This window comes from Ceratotherium simum, chromosome 38 (assembly GCF_057802395.1).
Source record: "Ceratotherium simum simum isolate JZ-2026a chromosome 38, ASM5780239v1, whole genome shotgun sequence".
Classification (NCBI taxonomy): Eukaryota; Metazoa; Chordata; class Mammalia; order Perissodactyla; family Rhinocerotidae; genus Ceratotherium; species Ceratotherium simum.
This window is the reverse complement of record NC_141937.1, coordinates 2637703-2661877: the sequence shown is the minus strand read 5'-3', so window position 1 is coordinate 2661877 and position 24175 is coordinate 2637703. Positions and strand designations below refer to the sequence as shown.

The window sequence follows — 24175 nt, the reverse complement described above, 5'->3', positions numbered from 1 at the left end:
GCTGAAGTCACACTAGGGGCCCTGTCCACACACCAAGGGACCATCTTGTCCTTACTCTCTGGAACTCTAGGACTGTCCATCAAGACTGTCCCGGGAGTAGGGACTCCAGAGGAAATCTAGGATGCCCAAGTCCAGCGCAGCATTCTTCTTCTAAGAGGTATGCGTGGTTTATCTGAAATTCAGATTTAACTGAGCACCTTGCTTTTTATCTTGCTAATTTGGCAACTCTGCCGAGGAGGGAGCCATGGTGGCGATGAAGCAGGAAAAGGCTCCTGGATAAGGAGAGCAATCAGAGGGATGCCCCTGGGATGCAGGCTCACTGGGCCAGCCTTGGCCCTGGCTCTCTCCAGCCCCTACAACACCCAGCTCCTATCCAACACTTTCTGGAGAAAGGATCTCTATTCCCTAACATCCCTGTTTGTGGCATCCCTTCCATGGCATTCCAGAAGGTTCTTCAGGACAGGGTACCACCTGAGCAGGGGAACTAGAGGGAAGAGACTCAGTGAGAGAGCCACAGTGGAAGGTGGCCATGAGTTCCAACTATGCCAACCCCAGGGGATAAAGGTCACTCTGCTTGTGCAGCCTTCCTGCCCTGCTCTGGTTGCCCCCAAAGAGACCGTCCCCTCTCTGCACAAAGTGGGCAGGCAGCGTGTGAGTCAGGCGGGCATCAAAAGAGGGTGATCCCAGTAGGCATGGTGACAATGCCTGAGAGCCACATCCATTTTCTAGACTGTAACGTATAATTTGAAAACTAGAGTGATAAGGAATTTCAGTGCTATTCGTGGATTTAATGTTTTTTCCTATTTCTTCTCTAAAATAAGGGCACAGGGTGGGATGCAGGCAAGCATAACACAAATAAATGTTGTGTGTGATCACTCACGAATAGCTGTGATCCTTGCCCCTGAAGATACATCTTAAGTGAGAATGTTCCCTGGAGATAAGTCCATGCTCAGGTGAGTTGGAAGTCACCTGGACGCTGATATCTTGAACCATGAACTCAGCTATCATAAGGACCTTGCACACCACCAGGGGCCCCGTTCCTCCAGCCCGGGCTCGGGGCAGGTGGCCCTGAGACATCCACACGCAGGGAGGTATGGCAGTACACCATGGTACATGTGCCTCGGCTCTAGCTTTCTCTCGTACCCTCGTGTAGTCTCCAGTGATGAAGGCTTGTTGGAATCCACTGTACACTGGCAGCAGAATGAGGAGACACAGACGTTTATCTCTGAGAAGCTTGAAAGTTGACAGTAAAGTGGACCAGAAAGATGGTGGCTTTTCCTCTCCTTTGCTTTTCTGCTGGGCGTCTTCTATGGGTTGGAGAAATACGGCTATGAGCAGCACTGCCAGCACTCCACTCCCTGTAGGGAAAAGAAAGGGCAAATGCTGGTGTGTTACAGAGTCCAGGCGGTGGCGGACACCTGGCACGGGTTTACTTCAGTCCCTTCTTCCTTCTCTCAAGATGGAGGGTCAATTTCAAATCCAGATTTAAGGTGAAACTAGACAGGCCGAGCCTGACCAAGCCTCTCCTCTCAATATCATGTTGGATTCCCACACACGTGGCCTTGATGGTGTGCCTGATGGTTCTACGATTAACTTGCGACTGGCAGGCTTTCTTGTGAAACCTGCCACAGTCGGCCAGCATTGTCTTCAGTGACACAAAATACATCTCGGGGAGAGACCCCCCGATGTACTTAGTGTCCTTAACCATCGCCTCTTTCATCCCAATCCTCAAAGCAATTTCTACCAACAGGCAGTCTCCCTTCTCAGAATTTAAGTGCTGGAAGGTTACCATTTGCTACACTTTTTATTTATTCCAAATCTATTTATCTAAAAGTCCTGAATAAGAAATCGTTACATATGTTATGGTAGATCCCAATTGCAATGGAATATTGTGCATTTGAAGACAGTAAAAGAAGAGGTTCTTTTTATACTAAGATGGGAAAATCCCCCAAGAGAAATGGCTAAGAGAAAAAATAAGGTGCAGAACTGTGCATCTACTATAAGGAGTGGCATAAAGACCTATTTATTTATATGTACAATAAATACATCTAGGAACTAAAGAAGACACGTGTTCGCTGTGGGAACTGAAGAACTGGGTGGTGAGGGGCAGCTGTGAAGGGGGACTTTTCACCGCATGGTTTTTTACAATATTTGTATTTTGAACCATGTGAATCCGCTATCTATGCAAAAAAAAATTTTTTTTTAAGAAAACTAATCATTTCCCCCCTTGAGGGGACATCCTGTAATTTCATAATTCCAAAATGTAATGACTACATCTCTTTCTCTCCCATCCACCCACTTCATTATTTGATATACTTTCCTTTCTCTAGATGGAGGAGAAATGTTTATTTAGCCTTTTTTTCCTTTACATAGAAAACTTTTCATTCTGTTAATGATTTTAGGCGCCCTTTGTGATATCTTTCTCTCTTTCCTGTTCTCCTCTCAGGCGATGATAATTGTACCCAGTGCTTTGGGAATCACAGATTAATTCAAGAGCACCGACCGTCTTCCCTTTTCCCTTAATGCTGGTCAGAATCCTTCAGAATAGTTTTCAATCACTTATTCTTAACTCAAATAGCTTAGACCTGTCATCCATTAAAGATGATTTGAATGACTTCATCTCTTTCCTTCGTCTGACCAACCATATCTACTATTTTTCTGTCTCTTACAGCCGACAGGTACCTCACTCCGGCCTGGCTGGCTGAGTGTTACCGAAACCATGAGGTTTACAAAGTCCACTCTCTTCTGAGCTGTTTGCAGAAATGATAAAACCTGTGCTCGCAGCTGTCTCAGAAAACCCCGTTGTTAATGCATTTCCACCCAGAGAAGTATTCGTTTACTTCTAAGTTTTATTTCTGTAAACAAAACCCCTCCCCCCACTTCATGATAATTCAACACTTTAATCAAGTTCATTAAACGCTGTGCGAAAACCTGCAGTGCTCTCGCCCACGGTCATTCCACGGTCACTGTTCATCTCCTCTAGTGTCATGCTTGGACACTCAGCTGTCACAGCAGGTCACCATGCCTGGATGGGGGCACTCTGGGGACTCCAACTATAAAGCGCTCTTTCACACCAGCTGCATTAACTGTGCTAATCCCGTGGAAAGGTGTATTGGTTCTCCACTAACTGTCTCACTCTGTAGGCAGGGCCGTGAAGTTCTGAGCTGCCCACCAGGACACTGATCCCGCTGCAGAGCGTGAGAGGTGGCTCATGGGTATAGAAGCCACATGTTTCCTAGGGAATAGGTGTGTGTCCAGAGCTGTCCTGCGACCTAGAACATTCCGAAGGGGCATGAATTGGGAAACTGCTGGTGTTGCACATCTAATATACTGCATTCTAAAGAGAATGGCTTTGCAAGAAACTTCAAGAGGACAAAGCTCAGAAATCCTGAGAAATTACTCCAGGGAGGTGGCCTTCTCCTTCTTTTAGTCCATTTTTCCGCTTTTCTAATTTTTTTGTCTTTCTGGTAGCATGGCCTTGCTTAAAGGAAGGAGACATAGAAAACCCTGCAAGAAAGCCACGACCCGAATAATAAGAGACAGTTTCTCCATATTACATATGCATGGTCTCTGTTTTACAGAAACGTCTGGACTTCTGCTCACTTAGGCTGCTGACTCTCCGTGAACCAGGAATCGTGAATAATGTACCAGCGGGGCTGGGGCTGCTGCCAGAGGACCCGTGAAAGTTCAGGGACTGGAGGTGCACCCTTGCTGGGGAAGGCAGCAGAGAGCCATATTTTGAGGATAGAAATGTAACAAAGGGCCTGAAATGCAGAATGCACTTTTCCGTGGCCTGTGCTGTTCCTCGATAACAGGGTCAACAAACTACAGTTCTCCGGCGCAATTCTGCTGGCTGCCCACTTTTGTAAATAAAGTTTTATCGGAACACAGCCATGCTCATTCGTTTACGTTGTCTGTGGCTTCCTCTCCATGGCAAAGACAGTGTTGGAACAGAGTCCTCAAGCCTAAAATATTTACAGTCCAGCCCTTTATGGAAAAAACTCCACCCCTGCTCAGACCCCTGTGTATTACAGATGGGAGGGTTCACTCATCGGACTGCATGACTAGAAGCTGCAGAGCTGGGGTGAGGACCTGAGGACCTTGATGCAGTCCAGTCGTTTCCATGAGGCCCCAGCCTCCCACTGTGTGAAGGAGATGGTGAGGGAGAATGTTGAGAAGGCACAGGCCCGGCTGACCTCCCATCCACACCACATTGATGGAAATATCGGGACCCACTGGGAGAACAAGTGAACAGTTCCAGGTCAGCAGAAGCCTTAGAGAAGGTGGAAGCAAACTGGGGCCCACTTTCCACCTCCCTGTCTCCACCCTCCACAAACTTCTCAAACCACCCCACTCTGGCCCTGGCACAGAAGCACCCACCAAAATCACTTTCTTGATGGGCGTCAATGGCCTCCTGGTGTCCAACCTCATCCCTGAACCTCCTGGAAGACTTTGCCACTTGTGACCAGCTCAGCACCCCTCATTTGCTGCTGCTGCCATCTTGGGTGTCCCCGACCCCACTGATTTTGTCTCCTGCCTTCTTCAAAGGCTCCCACCCTCTGCCCGGCCTTCAGTGCTGGTGCATCCACTGCTTCCTAACAATCTTTTCTCGCTAAGAATCTCATCCACTCCCACGTGCACACCTTCTCTCTGGTCTCCAGCCTGAGCCCTACACGGTGCTTCCATCTGCCTCGTGGACACAGCATTCTGCCTCACAGTAGGCTAGACATCTCCCGGACTGCATGAATTCTTCTTTCAACCTCATGGTTGTTTTGGCCCCTTCCTTTCCCACATCCCGTGTCCAATCCATTAATAAGTCTTGCTGGTTTTCGCTCTAAACTCTCTTGACCTCCCCGCTGTCCTCGCTGTGCCGTGTCCTTATGCTTCCTGCCTGCTGTGCATTGCTGCACTCGCCTCTTAACTGGTTGCTCTGCCCACTGTTTTTCTGTACTTCCAAATTACACTAACGCTAGAACCTGTCAAGGAAGCGAATCTGCATGTGTCCAGACTCTTCACCATGTCATCAAGGTCTTTCACCGTGGGCCACAGCTAGTCACCCCCATCTCTAGCTCCTCTGTCTGCTCCCACACGCTTGTCCTCCAGGCACGCCGGCTCCTTGTTGGGCTTCTCTGCCTTCAGTGCCCTCTCACCTCCCCTCTCTGCCTGGTAAAATCCTACTCATCCTTCAAGACTCAGCTCAGGTATTGCCTCTCCATCAAAGCTGTCCTAGAACCCAATTTCCCAAGAAGACGTAAATACATGTCAACCGACAACTTTGTTCAAAACACTTGTCACACCAAATTTTGCTTGGTTGAATGCATGTCTGTCCCCTTTATCAGACTCTAAGCTTAAAGGTGAGGTTCTTGTCGTACTAGTTTCTGGACCACACAAGAGCTAGCATACTGCTGGGCACATGCTAGTGCTCACGCTGCTTTGCACCATAAACTGACTGTTTCACAAGTGCTCACTCAGCGCCTCTGATTTGGAAGTGACTTTGCAAGAGACCTGAGTATTGGGGGCAGCTTACTGTCTCACCGTGTAGACAAACTCTGACAGTGCACACAGTCTTTCTAACCCTTGATTCCCAGGAGAATGCTGGACTCAGTCTCACTCAAATCTGACATATCAGCCCCTCCGTCTTTAAGAAGGTCACATTCCAAGACCTTTACGAATTCCAAAACTCAACAATGACAAAGAATAGATTTAAATTCCCTTCAAATGGTAAAGAACCAAAACAAAACTCTAAAGGTACCCCCTGCAAAGTAGTAATAAATCTATGGCTATAAAAGTAAATAGTTTAGAAAATAATTAACATAAATATTTTCCATTAAAACGAGCTTCTAAGGATAAGAATCATTATGAGAATTAACTTCCCTGGGGCAACCATCTTTTCACGAACTTCTAATGTTTGTGTGCCTTCAGCGACATTGTGACCAGTAGTTGAGAGCCCTGAGGCCTCACTGATCCAAGGATGATGGGTGCAGGAGAGACCCATGCCCTACACCAGCCTTTCAGCAGGAGCCATTCAAATACATTCCTCCAAAAAAGTTGGCAATTTATAGGGATTTTGGATTTCCAGGGTTGTTTGGACGTAGTTGAAATACAAGTAGCCAATCTACCAGTGCCGTGATCAACCACGGTGCTGTCCAACATGGTAGCCATTATCCCCACGTTCCAATGTGGATGGAATGTGGAATGTGGCTCTTGTGACTTAGGAACAGTATTTTTAATTTAGTTAATTGAAATGTAAATATGCATATGGAATGGCTACTGCATTGGACTGTGCAGATGTAAAATGGTTCCATCATCACACGAAACTCTATCAGACAGCAGTGGTCTGGTGTATTTGATTTCACATGAAAAATATCTGAGTAGGACCCAGCTGAACACATTTTGCAGGGATTTTTCATATAAAGAAAGATAGTTGTACTTTGGGGTGATGGTCTCTTTCAACACAGGAAGGAGTTGGGTTTGCTTCCCTTTGACTCCGCCCAGGGCTGCTGAGCACATACCCGTGTAGATGCCCAGCAGGGTGTAGATCAGCTCCTGGGAGGGACGCTGGGTGCTGTTGGTGGATGCCGTGGCCATCAGGCAGTCACTGGCCCCACAGGACAGGAGCTGCTCCTCTGGGATGGCACCTGTGAAGTCAGAAACAAAGAGGTAATATGAGGACACAGGTAATCTGCCAGGATATGGGAACTGAGGGATGAAGGTGCCAGTGCAAAGGGCATGGATATGCTGAAGGCACATCATCACGATAGGTCAATGTCACAAGGCATGGGTTTAACCAAGTGTCACCAAATACACTTCCCCTTCGGCACATGTATGGATACTTGATTTTAAGACACTCTGGACAAAGGTACAATAAACGTTGGTTACTTGTTGTGTTACTTTCCTGATATAACCGACAATTTTTAACTTTTTAAAATTAATCAAGAAGAAGTAAAGTGCATTACAATGGATGTCAAGACTGCTGAGTTCTCCTTCAGATTCATCTGCAACCAGTTCCATGACCTGGGGCAGGTTATTCCCTACCTTGTCTGAATGTTAGTTTCCTTATCTGTTAAAAGAATAGAATTTGAACTATCAGTGACTCTCAGTCAGGCCCATGTCAGAATCTCTGGAGGGAGGGAAAGTACATCATGGAAGAAAGAATATTCAGTGTTTTATTGTTTTCATAATACAGATTTCACCATATAGCACTCCAGAAAATCTCCTTGGCTGGTGAGCTATGTAGCTCGTGGAATGAGAAGGCAGCATGGAGGTGTCGGGGGAAGAGGTGGAATCTCCCTCTGCCCTTTTCCTTAAGGTTCTTATGGCTGGCCAAATAATTAACAAGACAGGTGAGCAGGAGAAAATAATATCAAGTTTAATAACATGTATACATGGGAGAAAGCAGGGACACTGCATTTTCTCAACACAATACCAGAAATTCTCGTCTTAAATACCACGTTCAGCCAATGACAAAGGAGGATGTTGGGGGTGGGGGTAGTCAGTTACAGGAGATTACCACTAAAGCACAGTAAACAAGAGTAAGGTTGTTATGCAGATTTAAGGCCTCACCTTCCACATTGATAAGCCTCTAGAAATGAGGCCATCCCCCCCTCTTCCCAAAACAGAGAGGGAGATACCTTTACAAATGGAGATTTCCCTTATAAATGTAAATGTTTGTCTGGCAACTCCTTGCAGGGCCATCCAGAGAATGTGGCCAGAGAGACAGAACTTCCAATGATAAGATGGGCTTGTTGGTGCCTTTCCTATTGTAACAACATTTATCCTACGTTATCTTTACAGCCATCATGATAGATCTGTTCCAGGAAGGAGCCACCATGTCAAATTCTTTAGGCAGTTAGTGGGGGAGGTCAAATGTCCCTCAGAGAAAACAATCAAGGTAAAGAGATATATTTTAGGATGGCCAAATCTTGATCTCCCACAGAGGCCAGAGGCATAAAAAGGTTGAGAAGCCTTGCACTGCTCTCCAGATGCCTCCAAGCCCTCAAGTCTGTGTCCTGTGATCACTTAGAGAATCAAGCTCACTTGCCTGAATGTCTTTAAAAGTCAACCTATTCACTCCATTTCATACCAGTCCTGTGATAGACTGAACTTCAATCCCAGTTTCTGCTGGATTATTGCTGACAGGGACAGCAATAACAAGTAAAAATTGGTATCCATCAACTCTCTGGTTTCCCTTCTTCAGTTGCATTTAGCAAGGGATGACATCACATGAGAAAAAAGGGAAGAAGGATTTTGATTACAGAGTTTCCCAAAGGCAGGGCTTTATATGTGACAGCAGGACGGAGGAACAGGATGGAGAGAGAGAAATAATTCTGATAACAGTCTGGAGCGTTAGGACTTTTCCCCCATTGATAAAGGTTTCCTGTAAGAATTGAAGAGCTTTATTTCCTCTGCTCTTGGTTTAAATTCTCAACACAGACATCAAAGGCTGCAGCCGTAAAACAGACACATGCTTTATATCCATGTCTGGGCATGGTCAGGTAAAAACAGATGAGTTGAGTTATCAGTCATCAAATGTTCAAGTCAGTTAAGGATAAGTGGTCTTAGGTGTGACATTGAAAACACAGGTCAACGGATCAATTCAGTGGGAAAATAAGTTAGTCAAACCCATTCTTAGCCAGTCAAAAGGATAGTGATGACCCCATGAACCCAAGTTCCACTGGCAGTGGCCCTCAGTTTCCCCAGGGTACTCCTCTGCACATGTTCCCTCTGCCCAGGGGAGGTCAGAGTCAGAATCGCTGGGCACCAGTGGATGAGACGGACCCTCAGACCCACCCAGACTGTCCTGGGGAAGAGCCTTGCATGATCACCTGCTTGAGTCACGGAATAAAGGCAGGTGTAAATGGGACCGGGGACCCTCTTGGTGATCATCACAGAGCCTCATTTCCTTTTACCTTGAGTGGGCTTTTGGCCAAATACCAGAGACGAGATCAGGTTGCCCCACACGCCGGATAACTGGAATATGAGGAAGAAGATGCCAAAATACTGGTTCATTACATTTTTGCCAATTTTTCCTGCCTTCTCTGCATATGTGTTTCCCATGATCGTGAGGTATGTGCAATGAGCGGACCACAGCGGAGCGGCTCCCAGTCCCAGCAGGATGGAGGTGGGGATCAAGGTGTACCTGTAGAATGAAACACAAACATACGGTGCCTTGTCCCCCCGTTCTCCCCTATGTTTGTGGAGAAAGAAGCTCCATGCCTGGCCCATTGTAAGTAAGCATATTATTATGTTTATGGATTGGTTAGACTGATGGGTTCTCCATTAGACTAAGTTAAATGAGCAAAACCAGTGCCTTTTCTGGGTCAGGTTCATTTGCAAGAGTGAAATTCAGTGCCAGTGATGTTTCTTTGTATTTGATGCAACTATAAACAATGAGCTGGGAGGGTTTCTAGATATTTCTAACAGATTTACACTAAAAAATGATTTATTTGTTTATTTATTGTCCTCCCCAATGAGGACTCTGTATGAAAACTCGATGGTAAGGAGAAAAAGAAGAATGTGAAGCTGTCATAATCAGTATGTCCGTGTGACAACAGAGTGTCCCTCAAAGAGATGCTTGATGGGGTGTCTCTGGGAACAAAGGCACGTGGCCCAGGGGCTTAGAGTTTGGTCCCTGAAGACCTGTTCCCATCAGAGGGTAGGAAGAGCTCAGGCCAGGCACTGGCTCCAGCCCTGCCACATCCACTTTCTGTGATAGGGATGAGGTACGGTGTTGGGTCCGTCAGTCACGTTCTGCTCAGTCTCCCTGAAATTCACCCTCTACGTCTTCATCAGATTGTCCCCTTCCTTCCTGGGGTTGTAAAAGTACCTTGGCACAGAGAAGAAAGCTGAAGGCCCACAACAGACCTTAGGAAAGGTCAGGATTGGGAATCAGGAGGAGGGCATGCACCCAGCAGAGGGGACAGAGACACCTTGGTGGGAAAAAATGGGAAGAAAGCCACGCTATCGTCCTATCCCAGAAGCTGAGAGAGGGACTTGGGGAAGCAGAGCTCATCTTAAAGCAGAAGCAATGGGCAGTAGTCGGGGTAAATGCCAGCCATGTGGGTGGCCCTGAGTCTGGGGGGCTCGGGGCTGCGTGCTGTGCGGGGCCTACCAGCTGGCATAGAAGTTTCCCAGGGAGAAGGCCACGTAGCAGCACATGGAGATGACGATGGTCCACTTGCAGCCGAACTTCTTAATGAGAACAGGTGGGAGGAACATGGAGGACACAAGCACCGCCCCATAGATGGTGCTGAGGGCCGCCACCCCCAGGCCTTTCTCTGTGTACAGGCTGCTCTGTGGGGACAAAACCAGCCCCAGTCAGAGCAGCTGGAGGCCAAGGGCTCTGGTTCACCTCTAGATCCCTGAGACCACGAGTTACAGGCTTTCCTGGGCCAGTGGCCTCCCCAGCTGATGGTGCTGTGTGGAGGAAACTGCAGTAAATTCTGAATAAAATGAGTCCACAGCTCCTAGAGATGAGGGAGGGGGAAAGCACAGTGCCTGCTGGAGCCGGGCTGGGGCGCGCTGGCCTGAGGGCAGAGAGGCCCTCGTGCTCTCCGTGACATCCGTCTCCATCTAAAGAAGGGGAAGAGGCTGCTGGGATGATGAGGGAGCCACGGTGTCTCCATGCACCTGCAGGAAAGAAAGATTCAGGCTGAGTCAGAGGCAGAGGGCGAAGCTCCTGTTGAACACTGTGTAAATTCGCATTCTTTCTATTTTTGTCATTTGTCACTTGAGTGCCTAGTGTAGCTTAATATGAAGTGACCAAAAGGTCAAATATGTAACCAGAACCAGATTGGAAAAGGCAATCACAGGGATGAAGTTTGGCTTTTGCTGTGAAAGAAAAAGCAGAATAATTGTTTCTTCTTCTTATTTCACTTGTAAGAGGAAAGAAGGAAGAGGCAGAAGAGGAGGAGGAGGAAGAGCTGGATGAGGGGGAGGGAGAAGGGGAGGAGAAGGAGGAGGCAGAGGAGGGAGGGAAAGGGGAGGAGAGGGAGGGGGAAGAGGAGGAGAGGGAGGGGAAGAGGAGGAGAGGGAGGGAAAGGGGAGGAGAGGGAGGGGAAGAGGAGGAGAGGGAGGGAAAGGGGAGGAGAGGGAGGGGGAAGAGGAGGAGAGGGAGGGGGAAGAGGAGGAGAGGGAGGAGGGAGAGGAGGAGAGGGAGGGGGAAGAGGAGGAGAAGGAGGGGAAGGGGAGGAGAGGGAGGGGGAAGAGGAGGAGAGGGAGGGGGAAGAGGAGGAGAGGGAGGGAAAGGGGAGGAGAGGGAGGGGAAGAGGAGGAGAGGGAGGGAAGAGAGGAGGAGAGGGAGGAGAGAGAGGAGGAGAGGGAGAGGAGGAGAGGGAGGAGGGAGACGAGGAGAGGGAGGGGGAAGAGGAGGAGAGGGAGGAGGGAGAGGAGGAGAGGGAGGAGGGAGAGAGGAGGAGAGGGAGGAGGGAGAGGAGGAGAGGGAGGCGGAGAGGAGGAGGAGAGGGAGGGGGGAGAGGAGGAGAGGGAGGGGGAAGGGGGGAAGGGAAAAAGGATGAGGAGAAGGAGAGGGAAGAGAAGAGAGAAGGGGAGGGGGACGAGGGGGAGGAGGGGAAAGAGAGAGAGGATGAGAGGGAGGAGGAGAAGGGTTTCCACTCACAGCTGGATCTTCCTTTGCAATGGTCCTCCTATGTGTTCCTCCCATCTCTGTTTCCTTTGCCTCCACATCGGCTTAGCTGGACTCCGTAATTAGCGATGGCGTGAGGGCCTGGTGTGCTCCAGGTAATTGACCAGACACCAGAGGAGAAAAAATGGCCCTGACAGGCTGTCCTCCCTTGCAGGAGGTAGAGCCCGAATCTCAGATAACCACCATTTGTGGAGTGTTGACAATGTGCAGACCCTGAAGTAAGAGCTTTTACATTCCTTCTCCTTCGCGGCTGAGAGATATATTGTTACCCCCATAGGAAAGGTGAAGAAGGAGGCGTTGAACACCCTGTAGGATCACACACACGGCTAGCGTGTCTAGAATATCAACAGCAGGTACTTTGACACCTGGACTATTAACATTCCCTCCCACCTGGTCGACCCGACAGGACACAATGTCTTACAGCAAAACATCCTGCGCAGTGCGGCAGGTGCAACCTGCAACACTCCCTTTCAAGTCATTCTGCCCACTGGAGAGGCCAGACCCATTAGGCCGAGTTCTTACTCCAGGATTTCCTCTTCCTTTCCTCTGTGTAGGCACTCCTACCGCTAGACATGCTCTGACCTTCCTCCATCCTCTTTCCGAATAGTGCCCACTCTACCAGCGCAGATCAAGGGTCCCCAGGGCCTCCCCGAATACCGTCGCCTGTGGACATCTCTGCTTTGATCTTGTGTTGGAGTTTATCTCTCGACCAGTCACCTGACCTCTAGCACACCCCACCTGGTGCCCCTCAAAGTCACCCCAGCTGATAACAATGCCTTCAAATGCAGAGGAAATGTTTTGCTATTTTGAGTCGCCCTCAATGCCTTGCCCAAGACAGATACTTAAAAATATTTGTTGATTAATTGAAACTGAAAGTAAGAACAGCCAGTCCTATGAAAATTCTGAAATCTGGTTGGAAGATGGAAATTGAGCACTCTGCCCTGAAGTGGGGGCTGTCTGGAAATTTCTGTTTATCGCTCTAGTTGCAGGAGTGTGGGGTGACAGATGGGGCCCAGCCTGAGCCTTTGTTCTCTTCATACTTAGGTATTCAGTTCTCATGTATTAATGAGCTTGCTTTTTGTGTGTTAATGAGAAGCTTGCAGCGTTTCTCTGCCCTGGAATTTCCTTTCCACCCACAGCACTGCTGCTGCAATCGACAAGGTCTATGTGTCACTTACAATCAAGTTTGACTGCAAAAAACTGAAAAGGAAGCCAGGTTTCAATATCCAAAGTGGGAACAAAATTTTAAAAGCAAATTTCTTTTCTACATGAGTGGCAACGTTCAAACACCTGTACTTGCACATGTAAGGGGAGCCAGTCTGCAAAATACATGTGTGAGGATAAGCACATATGCTTGTTGAATTCAGTAAGGGGACTTGCGTAAACAATTAGAACCTTCATTCAATTCATTCGACAAACAGGTCCTGAAGCACTAGGGCTTTATGCACGGCCCTAGTGACACAAAAGGAAATTATAGCAGTGACCGCCCTGCAGGAGCACACGGTGGGCAGAAGCTGACAGTTGTCAGTAACACTAGCAACCAGGCCATTGCAATTGAGTCCCCAAGGGGGACAGCTCAGGAGCCTAGAGCTCCTGGGAGGGCACTAAGACCAGCCCAGTGGAGTCAGGAAGACTTTCTAGAAGCAGTGAAGGCCAAATGAGACCTGGAGGATGAGAAGGTAATCAGGGAAAGGGTGGGATGGGGATGTTGTCGGGAACGTGTTTGCATGCCCCATTCTGAAACGAGAGACAGCGTGGAACATTTAGCTGCTTCGGCCAGAGCTGTTAAACTCTGCTGGTGAGATGAGGCCAGACAGTCTGCCAGACTAGACCAGGAATAGCCCCATATTCCATATTGGGGAACTGGATTGATTCCTTAAGCCATGGAGAGCCCCCAAAGGGTGTCAAGCAGGAGATTGAAACGCATCAACGACTTCCTCATTCACCAACCAGCCATCCAGGGCCTCTGTGTGTCAAGCAGTCTCAGGCAGGAGATATGCTCGTGGAGTGGTGGGCGTGGTCCTGGAGTCACGGAGTTCACAGGCATAATGTGGTGCCCGCCACAGCACGGGAGCACACACAGGGGTGCCTCACACAGACTTTGGATTCAGGGCACAGGGAAGGGGGGTAAGGGAGTGACATCCAAGTTGAGATTGAATGGTAAATGGGAGGTCAACAGCCAAAAAGGCTGAGAGGACAGCGGCCACTGCGAGGGAAGTGGACAGGCTCCCGACCTAGCCCAGAGCAGGCTGGGCCCCTGGGATGCTTGCAACCATCTTGGCCACTCCTCTGGGGCCTGAGAAAGAAGCCAATCAGATGAAAGCACAAGGAAATGACAGAGACAGGCAGGTTTCTCCAAGATCGTCGGGAGGCAGTCATTTCTAAAGTCTCTTCTACCCACGTCATTACGTTCTTTTAGTTAAGCCAGTCCTAACTGATACAGATAATTACCCCAGTTAAAACATGTTGACATCATCTAGATCAGTGGGCAAGGAAAGATGATGGTTTAGGGCTGGGACAGGGGGTAGGGTGAGGGGGTGGGTGGGATTGTTCCAGGCCAGAGTTGGAGGTCTGGTTCTCTAGCATCTCCCATCTTATGAGGAAGGAGGGAGCACATCGATGGCAGTGGGTGTTTCTACTTCTAAGAGCCTCGGCGGACTGGGGAGGACATGGATGCGAGCGTGGTGCCTCCCCACAGCTGCACTGTCTCCCTGTGCTGTGCTGGGGCCACTCTGAGTGTTTCCTGAATGAGCGTCCCACTGAGGTGGGGACTACGGAGGCAAATGTTGTCTGCCCACATTCGTCTGTTGCCTCAGCGTCTTACAGTCACAGCCTGAGAGACAGGCCCCCTGGTAGCTGCTAAGGCTCTCCCTCCCCGCCTCCTCCAACTCCAAGTCCAAAGGCCAATTTGCTGTCATTCGGCTGAGCATCTGTCAGATCCACAACTTCTTCCTGAGAACTCTGACCCCCATGGTGGCCAGGTCCCAAATCCAGAGGAGCTGACCTATCTGGTGCTGCCGCAGCCAGCAGGGTTTCCTTCTGTGGGGCAGGCTTTCGACAGGAAAGGGTTACTGATGGGTCCACACCCTCGCTAGTTCTCCATCCAGAAAGCACATACTGCATTCAACATGAGCGCAATTCAACAGAACAAGACAAGTGTTTCACACACACTAACATTTTACAACGACATGGCTAAGTTCTGGAGGAGGCAGTGACTACGAAAGTCAAGAACTATCCTGGCAAGAAAGGAGACTGCTTCCTCTTAGACTTGGTTTTGAGAATGGCCATTGCCTATAATTTCTTTCTCTGTGAGTCTGATCGAAAACAGGGGATGGAACAGGGGTTCACTGCGGAAAACATGGACTTAGAATTCAAGGCTGAATTTTAACTTCATTGACAACCTGCTAGTCCAAAGTGTTTCTATCATAACAGCGAGGACAGAAAATTCGAATTTCTCCCTTCCTATCTTGGACCTTTGATTCTGAGCCCCCTGCATGCGCTTTTCTGGTTCAATACTGTGCACAAAACAAGCTTGACAAACCAAGCAAGACCACACTAACTTGTCATCAGAAGCTCTAAAAATCTTTCACTATGTGGCAGCCCCCAGGCCACAGGGCACAAGGCTGGGTGAAGGAATGCACTCAGGGGCCTCATGATATGTCCTTGGGATTCCCAGAGGTTTTACTGGCAGTTAAAGGTCAGACTTAAAATGTAACTACCCCGGGAAGATGCAGCAGATCTACTCCTGGGCACATGTGACCACTACCACCACCTCTCAGAGAGACCCGAGGGGGAAGAATGCCACAGGGCATCCAAACGCACAGAGACCACTTCATCCAAGTTCACAGTTGTGCTTAAAGTAGCCTTGGAACCTACAAGGTCTAGTGAAATTTGACAAATGCACATTACTGCCCCTGACCACAAAGCCAACGGCACGAAACCGTAGAATTCACAATGATTTGTCCTGTGTCTCCTTTTAACCAACCTAAGGCAAAGACAATCTTATCAAATCACTAACCCCAGACCTTTGCTCGCCTCACCCAGGGGTCAAACGCCCACACTGTTGTGAAATCCTGCTGGAATGGGAGTGGGAACCGCAGGCTGTCAATTGCATGTAAAAACCAGTTTGTTTAGAAGATTTTTTGGGGGGTGAATGGGATAAAAAGAAACCCCACGTTCCTCGTCCTCTGTGACTACGGGGATTCTTGGAGGCCAAGAGGCATTCAGAAGGTAAGATAACAAGACAGTTGTGCACACTTACCTGCAGATTCTGCAGGCCAGTAAAGGCAGTAAAGAGAAGGAGAAATCCAAAGGAGACCACCAGGACGTTCTTCAGGCTGCTTTCCATTGTGCTGATTGGAGGTGTCAACCATCTGTGGACACACAGATTCGTAGTTCCCTAAGAGAAACAATCAGAGCACAGAAAAAGTAGTCTGTACCAAGAAGTCACATTCTCTCTCGTCGAGTTAGAGGTGTGTTAGTCATTAAGGCTGTTGCGAGTTAATGGACTTGGTTATCACTGACACCATGAAGCACCATGGTGTTATTCATTCACCTTCTCTGCAATGCACAATAACCACTTTCTGACAGGACAAAAGCTTGTATGTACTTGTACTTTGTTCCTATTAATTTCTAGTAGATATGGTCCTTATGGTAAAGTATTTTTGTATTATATGTACTTTATAATATAATTACATATATTTAACTTGTAATATAATAATTTTGAAACATTATAATAACAAATTTGTCATATAATAATTTTTTAACATTACGTAATAACATAATTTTGTGACGTAATTATGTATATGCATTACATAAATTATATATGTAATATAATATTATATATATATATATACACCATTGTATGTATAATGGTATCTTCCACATTAAGAGAAATTGTCAATGGTGCAGAATGTAGAGTATATTTCAGTCTTAGAGAACAAAGTATAAATGTCAACTTCAAGATATATAGTTGAACTTCTGAAAAAGAGTTAACATGATTGTAAGATCCAAAGGTCAAAGTATTAGCATCTCAAAGACTGTGATTTACAACACTGCAATAATTAAAAAACAAACTTGCATGAGTAAAGCGCTTCTACGTGCATCATTTCATGTTGTCCCACCATGGTGCCGTGAAAATTCTTGTTAGAACTCTTAGACTCATTACCAGACAGGGACCTGAGCTTCAGGATTTTGGATTTCAGGTCTAGGGCAGGGCTGTCCAAGAGAACTTTCTCCACTATCCAATATGGTGGCCACTAGCCATGTATGGCTATTGAGCACGTGACACGTGGCTATTGCAACTGAAGAAGTGAAGTCATAATTGCATTTAATTTTAATTAATTAAAATTCTAAACAATTTACTGTATATCTCATAGCTAGTAAGCAAGTAAAATCATTTGTTTATCCAATTGTTAGCTCAATTGTTTTATTCAATTATTAGTAAAACAACGTTTGAAGATTGTTTCCAAAGTTCCGTGAAGTTGGTTACATTTACTCTAGTTTGGATCAATAAGGCAAACCTTACAGTGTTGGTAAATGCACCACGTGGTGGCAATGGTGTCAGGGAAGCATGTCATGTCATTTGAATAGCATGATGAAGTAATTGCTCTTTCAACTTAACTTATTCCTGTGAAAATAAAATTTTTAGAAAAATAATGATTTTATGTATTAACGAAACATGGATTATCATGCTTATATAGACATGTGAGCAGCATAGTCTAGTAGAAGGAATGCTAACCACAGAAACAAACGAGATATGTAGGTTCAAACCCTTGTCCTGTAACTTCTTAGCTGAGTCATCTCAGTTTCCAAACCTCAGCTTCCGCTTAAAAAAGGAGGATTGCAAAAGTTCAAGAAGGCAATAATTGTGAACGCCCCTGGAACAGCCCTGACACATAGTAATTACCAGTAAATGTTAATTGGCTAGGATGACATTTTAACTTTCAGAGAAAATACCAGTTGGAACAATATTTAGGGAAATGTAATACCCAGCATAACATAGACTTTACCACACCAATCTTGTTACCAGTTAATGAACTCTGACTTTCTTTTTTACTTTTCAGCCTCACTTTAGCTAACTTCCCTTCTGGTCTGTCAATAACTACCCATAAATGATGTATATTTTGGTATTAGAAGACCTTCTTGAGGTTTTCTTCTGCCACCCACTGCTCGAGCTTACCGGAACCACCTTCTAGGATTTGCTAGCTGGCTCTGGGGCACAACTGCAGTAGCTACTGTTCCAGCCCTTTCAACAGCCAACCAGTATCTGCTGAGGAGCTCTGTGCTTGTGCAAAGAAACCTCAGAGGTCTGCTTCCGTCTTCAAGTCACTGCCATCCCTGCCCCCTAGCTGTCCTTCTTCTGGTCAGGAATTAATCGCTGAAATATTTGCTTTACTCATGTTGGCTTTTTCACTCTCCCTCCCGGTTCTTCTTCATCTATCTTAAAGAGCGAATTTTAAAATGAACAGATATTTTACAGTCTGACTTGGCTTCTTGAAAGAGATGTCCACCAGTACTGTGCCCCAAGTGTTAATGTGACGAGGACAGTTTTAGATGTAGTTACCAAGCTTTCCTCATAATCAAAGGGACCCAGACTCAGAAGCGTTCCCACTAACTTACACATTCCTGCAGATACGTGGTTGGGATGGGGACGAGCATGGGACACTTGAGAAACCGCGAAGCTATGTTGACTTCTCAGCCAGGTCCAGCTTTCTAGGCAATGTGTTCCTGGAGCTGTGAACCTGGGCCAAACCCTGAATGGCTAAAGAGATTCAGGTAGAAAGGACTCAAAAGATACCAAGAATCATTTCACTCCTCAAAGTGAAGGTCAAGACTAGATCACTTTGAGGAAAAAAGATGATTTTGTAGATCTGCCCATATTTTAAGTCAGTAAACTTCCTGCAAAGAAGCTAAAGATTGCTCTTCATTTAAGGGAAGTCTAATCAATGGTTTGCTCTCTTAAACTACTTACTTAAGCAAATTAATATCAATTTTCTTGACATTTAAGCCTGACATCTTCGTTAATAAAAACAGCACCAAACAAATTCAAATTTGTCCTCTTCATTAGTTATACTTTCATCTACATAAAGATGAAAAATGTATGTATAAGGAATGGAAAAAATTATTGCCTAAGTTAGGAATTCTTACACTTTGGAAATAAATGTACTAGGTGCTTTGTTTTGTTTTTTTTTTTTTAAAGCAATTTCTATTAGCGCAACTCTAGCTTGAGAAGTTGAGAACTCTAGCAAGCATCCCAAGCAGCTACAGCCTTGGAACCACAGGATCTCCTGCTGGCCCCGTGGTTGAGATGGGCTGTGACAATGAACCAGGATAGACAGACCGCAGGAGTGGCGTGGGGATTCTCCTGGAGCCCGACTTCCCTCAGCTGAGGCTCCTCCAGCTCCTTTTTGTCACTGATCAGAGAGAGCAGGGACCCTCCTCAGGGAAAACTCAGCTGAAGCGGGGCCCCGAAAAAGACCTGAAATAGTCCAAAATACTTTCACCCTCACATTACTCATGAATCATACCAGCCATCTAAGCTGTCGTGAGATTCTCTGTCTTCCCTGACCTCGGGGTCCTTGGCACTCATTTCCACCTGGGACATTTGAGTGCTCTGACTCTGCAACCAGATTCTTCTACAGGAATCTGCAGAGCCCTCTGGCCCCCAGCATCTGGGAAGTCTATGCATTCTTATTTCATACCAGAGTGGAGGAGACCGGCGGGCCCGCGGTTATCACATATGAGGCGTGTTTCACGTGCCACATCAGCTAAGCAATGTCAAATGAGTCAGAGATGGGAAAATCGTCACACACGCGTGCACACATGTGCACACACACACACACAGCCCTCTTTGTTTTCCAAATGCGTAGTCCCTTTTCCCTTTCCAATGAGGCTTCTGCTGCCTTCTATAGAGAACCGACTTCTACAATCATTCCACAGCCCCTTGTTGGGTGCCTGCCCTGTGCCAGGTATCATTCCAGGTGCTGGGACCACCACACTGAGGGGATGGCGAGGGGACTGTTCTCATAGAGGTGTAATTCTAATGGAGGAAACAGACAATAAACAACCACACAAGCAGAGAAATCAAACAAGTTCAGGTAGTGACACGTGCCGTCCCCGAACACAGCAGGACATACGATAGGAAGTATGAGGAGAGTGGTCCCATTCGGTCCCCTACCCCCACATCTCCACAAAGGTGGAGGAGTAACCCAGCCACTGGCACAGCTGCTCAGCTCCGCAGATGCCGACCCAGACGGATTTTGTCTCCACAGAATCTGAAAGTTCCGGTCCTGCAGCTCCCAGACCGTCTCAGGGAGCCGGCAGGTCGGGGAAGCAGCTCTAACGAGGTCTCGCTGAGTACGAGTATCAAGGAAACTCGACCTGTGACTTGGACAGCCGAGGGCCAAGTGCACATTTGTCCACGACGCCTAGATGAGGGGCAGACATGATGATTATGCCGGAATTTTCTAGGTAGTTTTCAATCGGTTATTTTGTCCGCACAGGCAAAGCCACAGTGATGTAACATTATGTTGATATATTTCCAAAGATAATTTTGTGCCTTTGCTCCCACAATGCACAAATATCCATAAAATTTAAATATTGTCCCCAAACCAAATAAAGCCATCTATGTCAATTTTACCCAGTTTTGTGACCTCCTTAGTTCCAGTCACTCTCGTAGCACATGGCTTCTTCTGCCGTGGGGAGTGTCAGACGCTGAGACGTTTTCCTGGGTTGCTTTTGGCTGTGAGGGAGACAACTGACTCTTCAATAGTACATTGGGCAATCACTGCGTCACACCTGTTTTCGCTTCAGCAAATGGCACGGCCTGCTTGTAAGTTACAGGTCCCCCCCAGCAGATGCTTATCTGGGAACTTCTTAACTCTTTTTGAGAAAGATTTTCTGGCAAGCCGTAGAAAGATAGACTGGAAGAGTACTTGATGTGATCGAGAACATTTTACAAAGACTCCTATTGAAAATTATTGCTTGGTTTTTGGAATAAAAATAGTATGAGTTCATTTTAAGGAAAAAAAATCATACACATGTGTGTGCACATATAAATGTGAATCGGTATATATATATGCACATGCAGAGATCTATATATATGTACAGCTACATACAATGGGTCTATAAGCAAACTCATACCAAACCCTTCTCTGGACAACAGAACTTGTGGGAGGAAGGGGGCATGTGTATGCTTTCCATTTGATGCACCCATATACTATTTCCATATTTTTAGAAAGAGCATCTAATTTTTTAAAAAATAAACGTTTTTAAAGGAAAATATACTTTTATAAAGAAATTTTGTTATAAAGAACTCTAAAAATTACACTAAAATTCCAACTTATTTCGAGGCCTCTTATTTTCATCATTAACCCGTTTCCCCTTGGCATCTCTTGAACATTCCCCATGCCAATGGTTTATGAAGCAGACACAAACAAGAGCTCAGGCATCAGACACTGCCACCAGAAACCACCAGAGCCACACCCACGCTCTGCTCACACCTTCCCGTGCTTCCACATGGAGCTTGAGTTTCCCTCCTCTCCCTGCCCTGCACGCACACGCAGGCCGTCCTCCCGGGGCACAGCGGTGCTGCCACCATGATCCTGCTGCATTGTGATCATTTATCCTCCAGCTGATTCCCCACTGGACTGGCAACTGCTTGAGGCCCAGCCTGTCTACGGCTAGGTGGAAAAAACAGAGGTGTGGTCGGGACCCCGGAGGAGGCCTGGCAGACAGCCGTGCAGACAGCTGTGGGCATCCAGCAGACACTCCCAGTTCTCCCGTGCACCAGATGCAGGGGGGACGTGTGATGTAAAGAAAGCAAGGCCCCTTCTCTCAGCCTGGAACCCCATGGCTAGGGACTGCTCTCAGTGTGGACGTTGCTCTCTATCCCAGAGTATCTGTTGCTTTCCCTCTGGGAGGGGACCACATACCTACTCATCCCGTTCATCCATAAGCACATCCTGCCCCTCTACGACAGGGATGCATCGTAGGGCCAGAAGCCACGGCGGGCGAGAGGGAGGTGGCAAAGGGCACTCTTGCTCAGGTCAGGAGAAATCAAGCTGATGAAGTGTTTTGAGAACCGAAAGGATTATGACTCACAAGGGTGAGTAAGAGTTCTGTGCTTACTGCGTGTCCCCTGTAGGAGGACTTGGCCTCTGTGGATCTAGGTGTGGTCACTGCAAGCCTGTGTCCAGCGTTCCCAAGGCGGGACAGCAGCTGGTGTAGAAGCCAAGAACCTCCGTGATAGAGATCTCTCCTGAATGGTCTTACACAGCCAAGAATCGGCAGCGCACCCCACCGTGTCAATTGGCCAACTGGCTGTCTGAATCCCAGACAGCGGGTCTACACAGGAACTCAGGACCAGGGCTCTTCCCGGGAAAATGGGCTGTGTGTGGGCACTACAAGCAAAATCGTGGTTTTCCGAGTAATCCCTAGTATCCTGATGTGTTTGCTTAGAGGTAGGGTAGGGAACTCTGTATTCCCTGTGGCTGAAAACGCAGCCGTACCTACTCACGGGAACGACATGAGCTCTTCTTGTGAAATGCAATGGAAACAAGGATCTAGGGAGGAAGACTACATTTCTATTTTCAGACTCGAGTTTCTTCTCTTCATCTTCCTCTTACCCCCTCCCCAGCCAGGTGTTTTCTTTATTGCGTTCACACTGCGGTTCTTCTATTTTCTAAGGGCTGAGAGTCTCGGCCCCTTTCTCAGCAGCTGTTCACTGAACACCCACCCCCTCGGTGTGCGTCCACCGCGCTGGGGCCTCTGGGAGCCACAGAACTTCGGTCCTCAGGGCCCACAGAAAAAAATGCTACATAATAGTTAAAAATAAACGCATAAAGAAGTGTCCTCCTGCGCCATAGTAGACTGGGCACAAGGGGTTGAAAATGCCGATGCGAGTCCTCCAAGTCTCACTCCTGTCTTGGCGTTGGAAGAGCCTGAGGCTTGCTCTGCTCAGCGGCCCAGGCCGGGATGCTGGCAAGGGCCAGCCGTCCGTCTGTCCACCTGCAGCAAGGTGTCCTTGGGTCTGACGGCGTTCTGCCCCAAGTTTTGCACTCAGCATTCAGTGGATAGTTTTTGGATTTAGCAGAATGCGCAGACTCCACCAGAATAAGAGAATGCCTGACCTGTGAGTGTTAACGTTCCCAGAAGGGATTAAACATTCTGTGAGATCCTGACTCTATAACATCATTTACTGAAGTTCCCCGGTGTCCGGAAGAGTCAATTTATCCTTGAAAGGTTTGCAAATTCCTGTATTTTGGGCATCCTAAGTTATGGTTGGTATCGGCAGTTGAAGTGCTTTCTTGTGACCACACTCTTTCAGCAATTAGCAGTTCTAACTTCTCCTTCATCCTGTGAGGGGCCTGCTGCTTAGTTTCATTCTTCAGACCCACCACTAAGGAATGAAAGTTAAGACGGATGTGTGTATGTGTACATATGTGTGCATGCATGTGTGTGTGTGGTGTGTGTGTGTGTGTGTGTGCATATCTCATATTTTGGCCTGTTCCCTTCTAGCTGGTAGGCAGTGAGAGCAGCAGGGAGTAAATGTATTTCAGGGCTGGCTTTATCACACAAATGATTTCCAGATGTAATCTCCAACCTACCTCTCTCTCTCACCACCTCACCCACCCTCACTTTGGTATATGGAGTCCAGTCTTCTACCTGGGGTTCTGGAGACAAGGAAATCTTACAGTCAACCCCACTGTCCTCGAACATTTGCTGTGAAATATGTTGTTTTTCACTGACAATGCTGAACTTCTCCTGAGCTGGGTCCTGGATGGGAGCACAGTGCCAGTTATGAAATCCCCCGATCTCCTGTTTTCCAAAATCTCCTCTCCTTCCTTCATGTCCCAGGAAAGGACTCACCACAAGGAGCCTCTCCCTCATGTGACATAGGTGAGATCCCACTCACACATTCTTCTGACCCCGTAACACTCACGATGACCTCTTGTGTACCTGCTACAAGGCAGACCCGGCCCTCCAGCTCCCATTCATTGTCTCGTGGTTGATTAGCTGAGATTAGAGCTGTTTGCAGAGAAAATCCTTTCCTGATCAGCACGCTGACAGAGACACTCCCGACTGTGAGCACCCCAACTGCAGCAAAGTCCAAGGCCAACCACCCTGCCCACTCTGATCTGCACGTCTGAGGTTCTCCATTGCAGTGGCCAAAATAAACCAGTCTCCTGCCCTGTGTGGGGTTTACACAACCTGGTTAGTGAGTTAAGACATAAGAAACTGGACACACATGAAACACGGAATGACGTTAAGCTTAGGTGGAATATGATGCAAGTGCTCCCAGAATCACTCTGTCGATTTGCAGTGTAAATTACCATTCCTCTTTTTGTAAGGGTTGCTCTCTCAAATTCGAGGGATCCTCCCATTCATCGCCCCTCTGTATTTTCTCTCTGCTTCGGTGAATAAACTTATTTACGAGCCTGTGGTCGGCAGCAATAACATGATGGATTTTATACGCTCACTATAAATAGGTTCTGAACAATGGCCTGCACTTGTGTAAAGGGTGAGCTC

At 47.3% G+C, this 24175-nt stretch overlaps 1 protein-coding gene across 5 annotated transcripts in view; it reads right to left on the bottom strand.

Moving 5' to 3' along the window:
* The window catches only part of UNC93A (unc-93 homolog A), a 36420-nt gene extending 12602 nt beyond the window's left edge, over positions 1-23818 (bottom strand). Inside the window, exons 1-7 of one of the 5 annotated variants that reach the window (XM_087425023.1) lie at positions 17826-17937; positions 17172-17273; positions 15906-16043; positions 10112-10293; positions 8910-9139; positions 6513-6638; positions 1144-1358 (exon numbers count right to left, since the gene is read on the bottom strand). In XM_087425023.1, coding sequence (XP_087281149.1) covers positions 1144-1358; positions 6513-6638; positions 8910-9139; positions 10112-10293; positions 15906-15992 — 840 coding nt within the window. In that variant the 5' untranslated portion in view covers positions 15993-16043; positions 17172-17273; positions 17826-17937. Of the gene's footprint in view, positions 1-1143; positions 1359-6512; positions 6639-8909; positions 9140-10111; positions 10294-15905; positions 16044-17171; positions 17274-17825; positions 17938-21579; positions 21705-23605 lie in introns of those variants that run through there. The other 4 variants (XM_087425025.1, XM_087425024.1, XM_087425022.1 and 1 more) reach the window with 4 other exon arrangements.
* Positions 23819-24175: the final 357 nt, after the last annotated feature.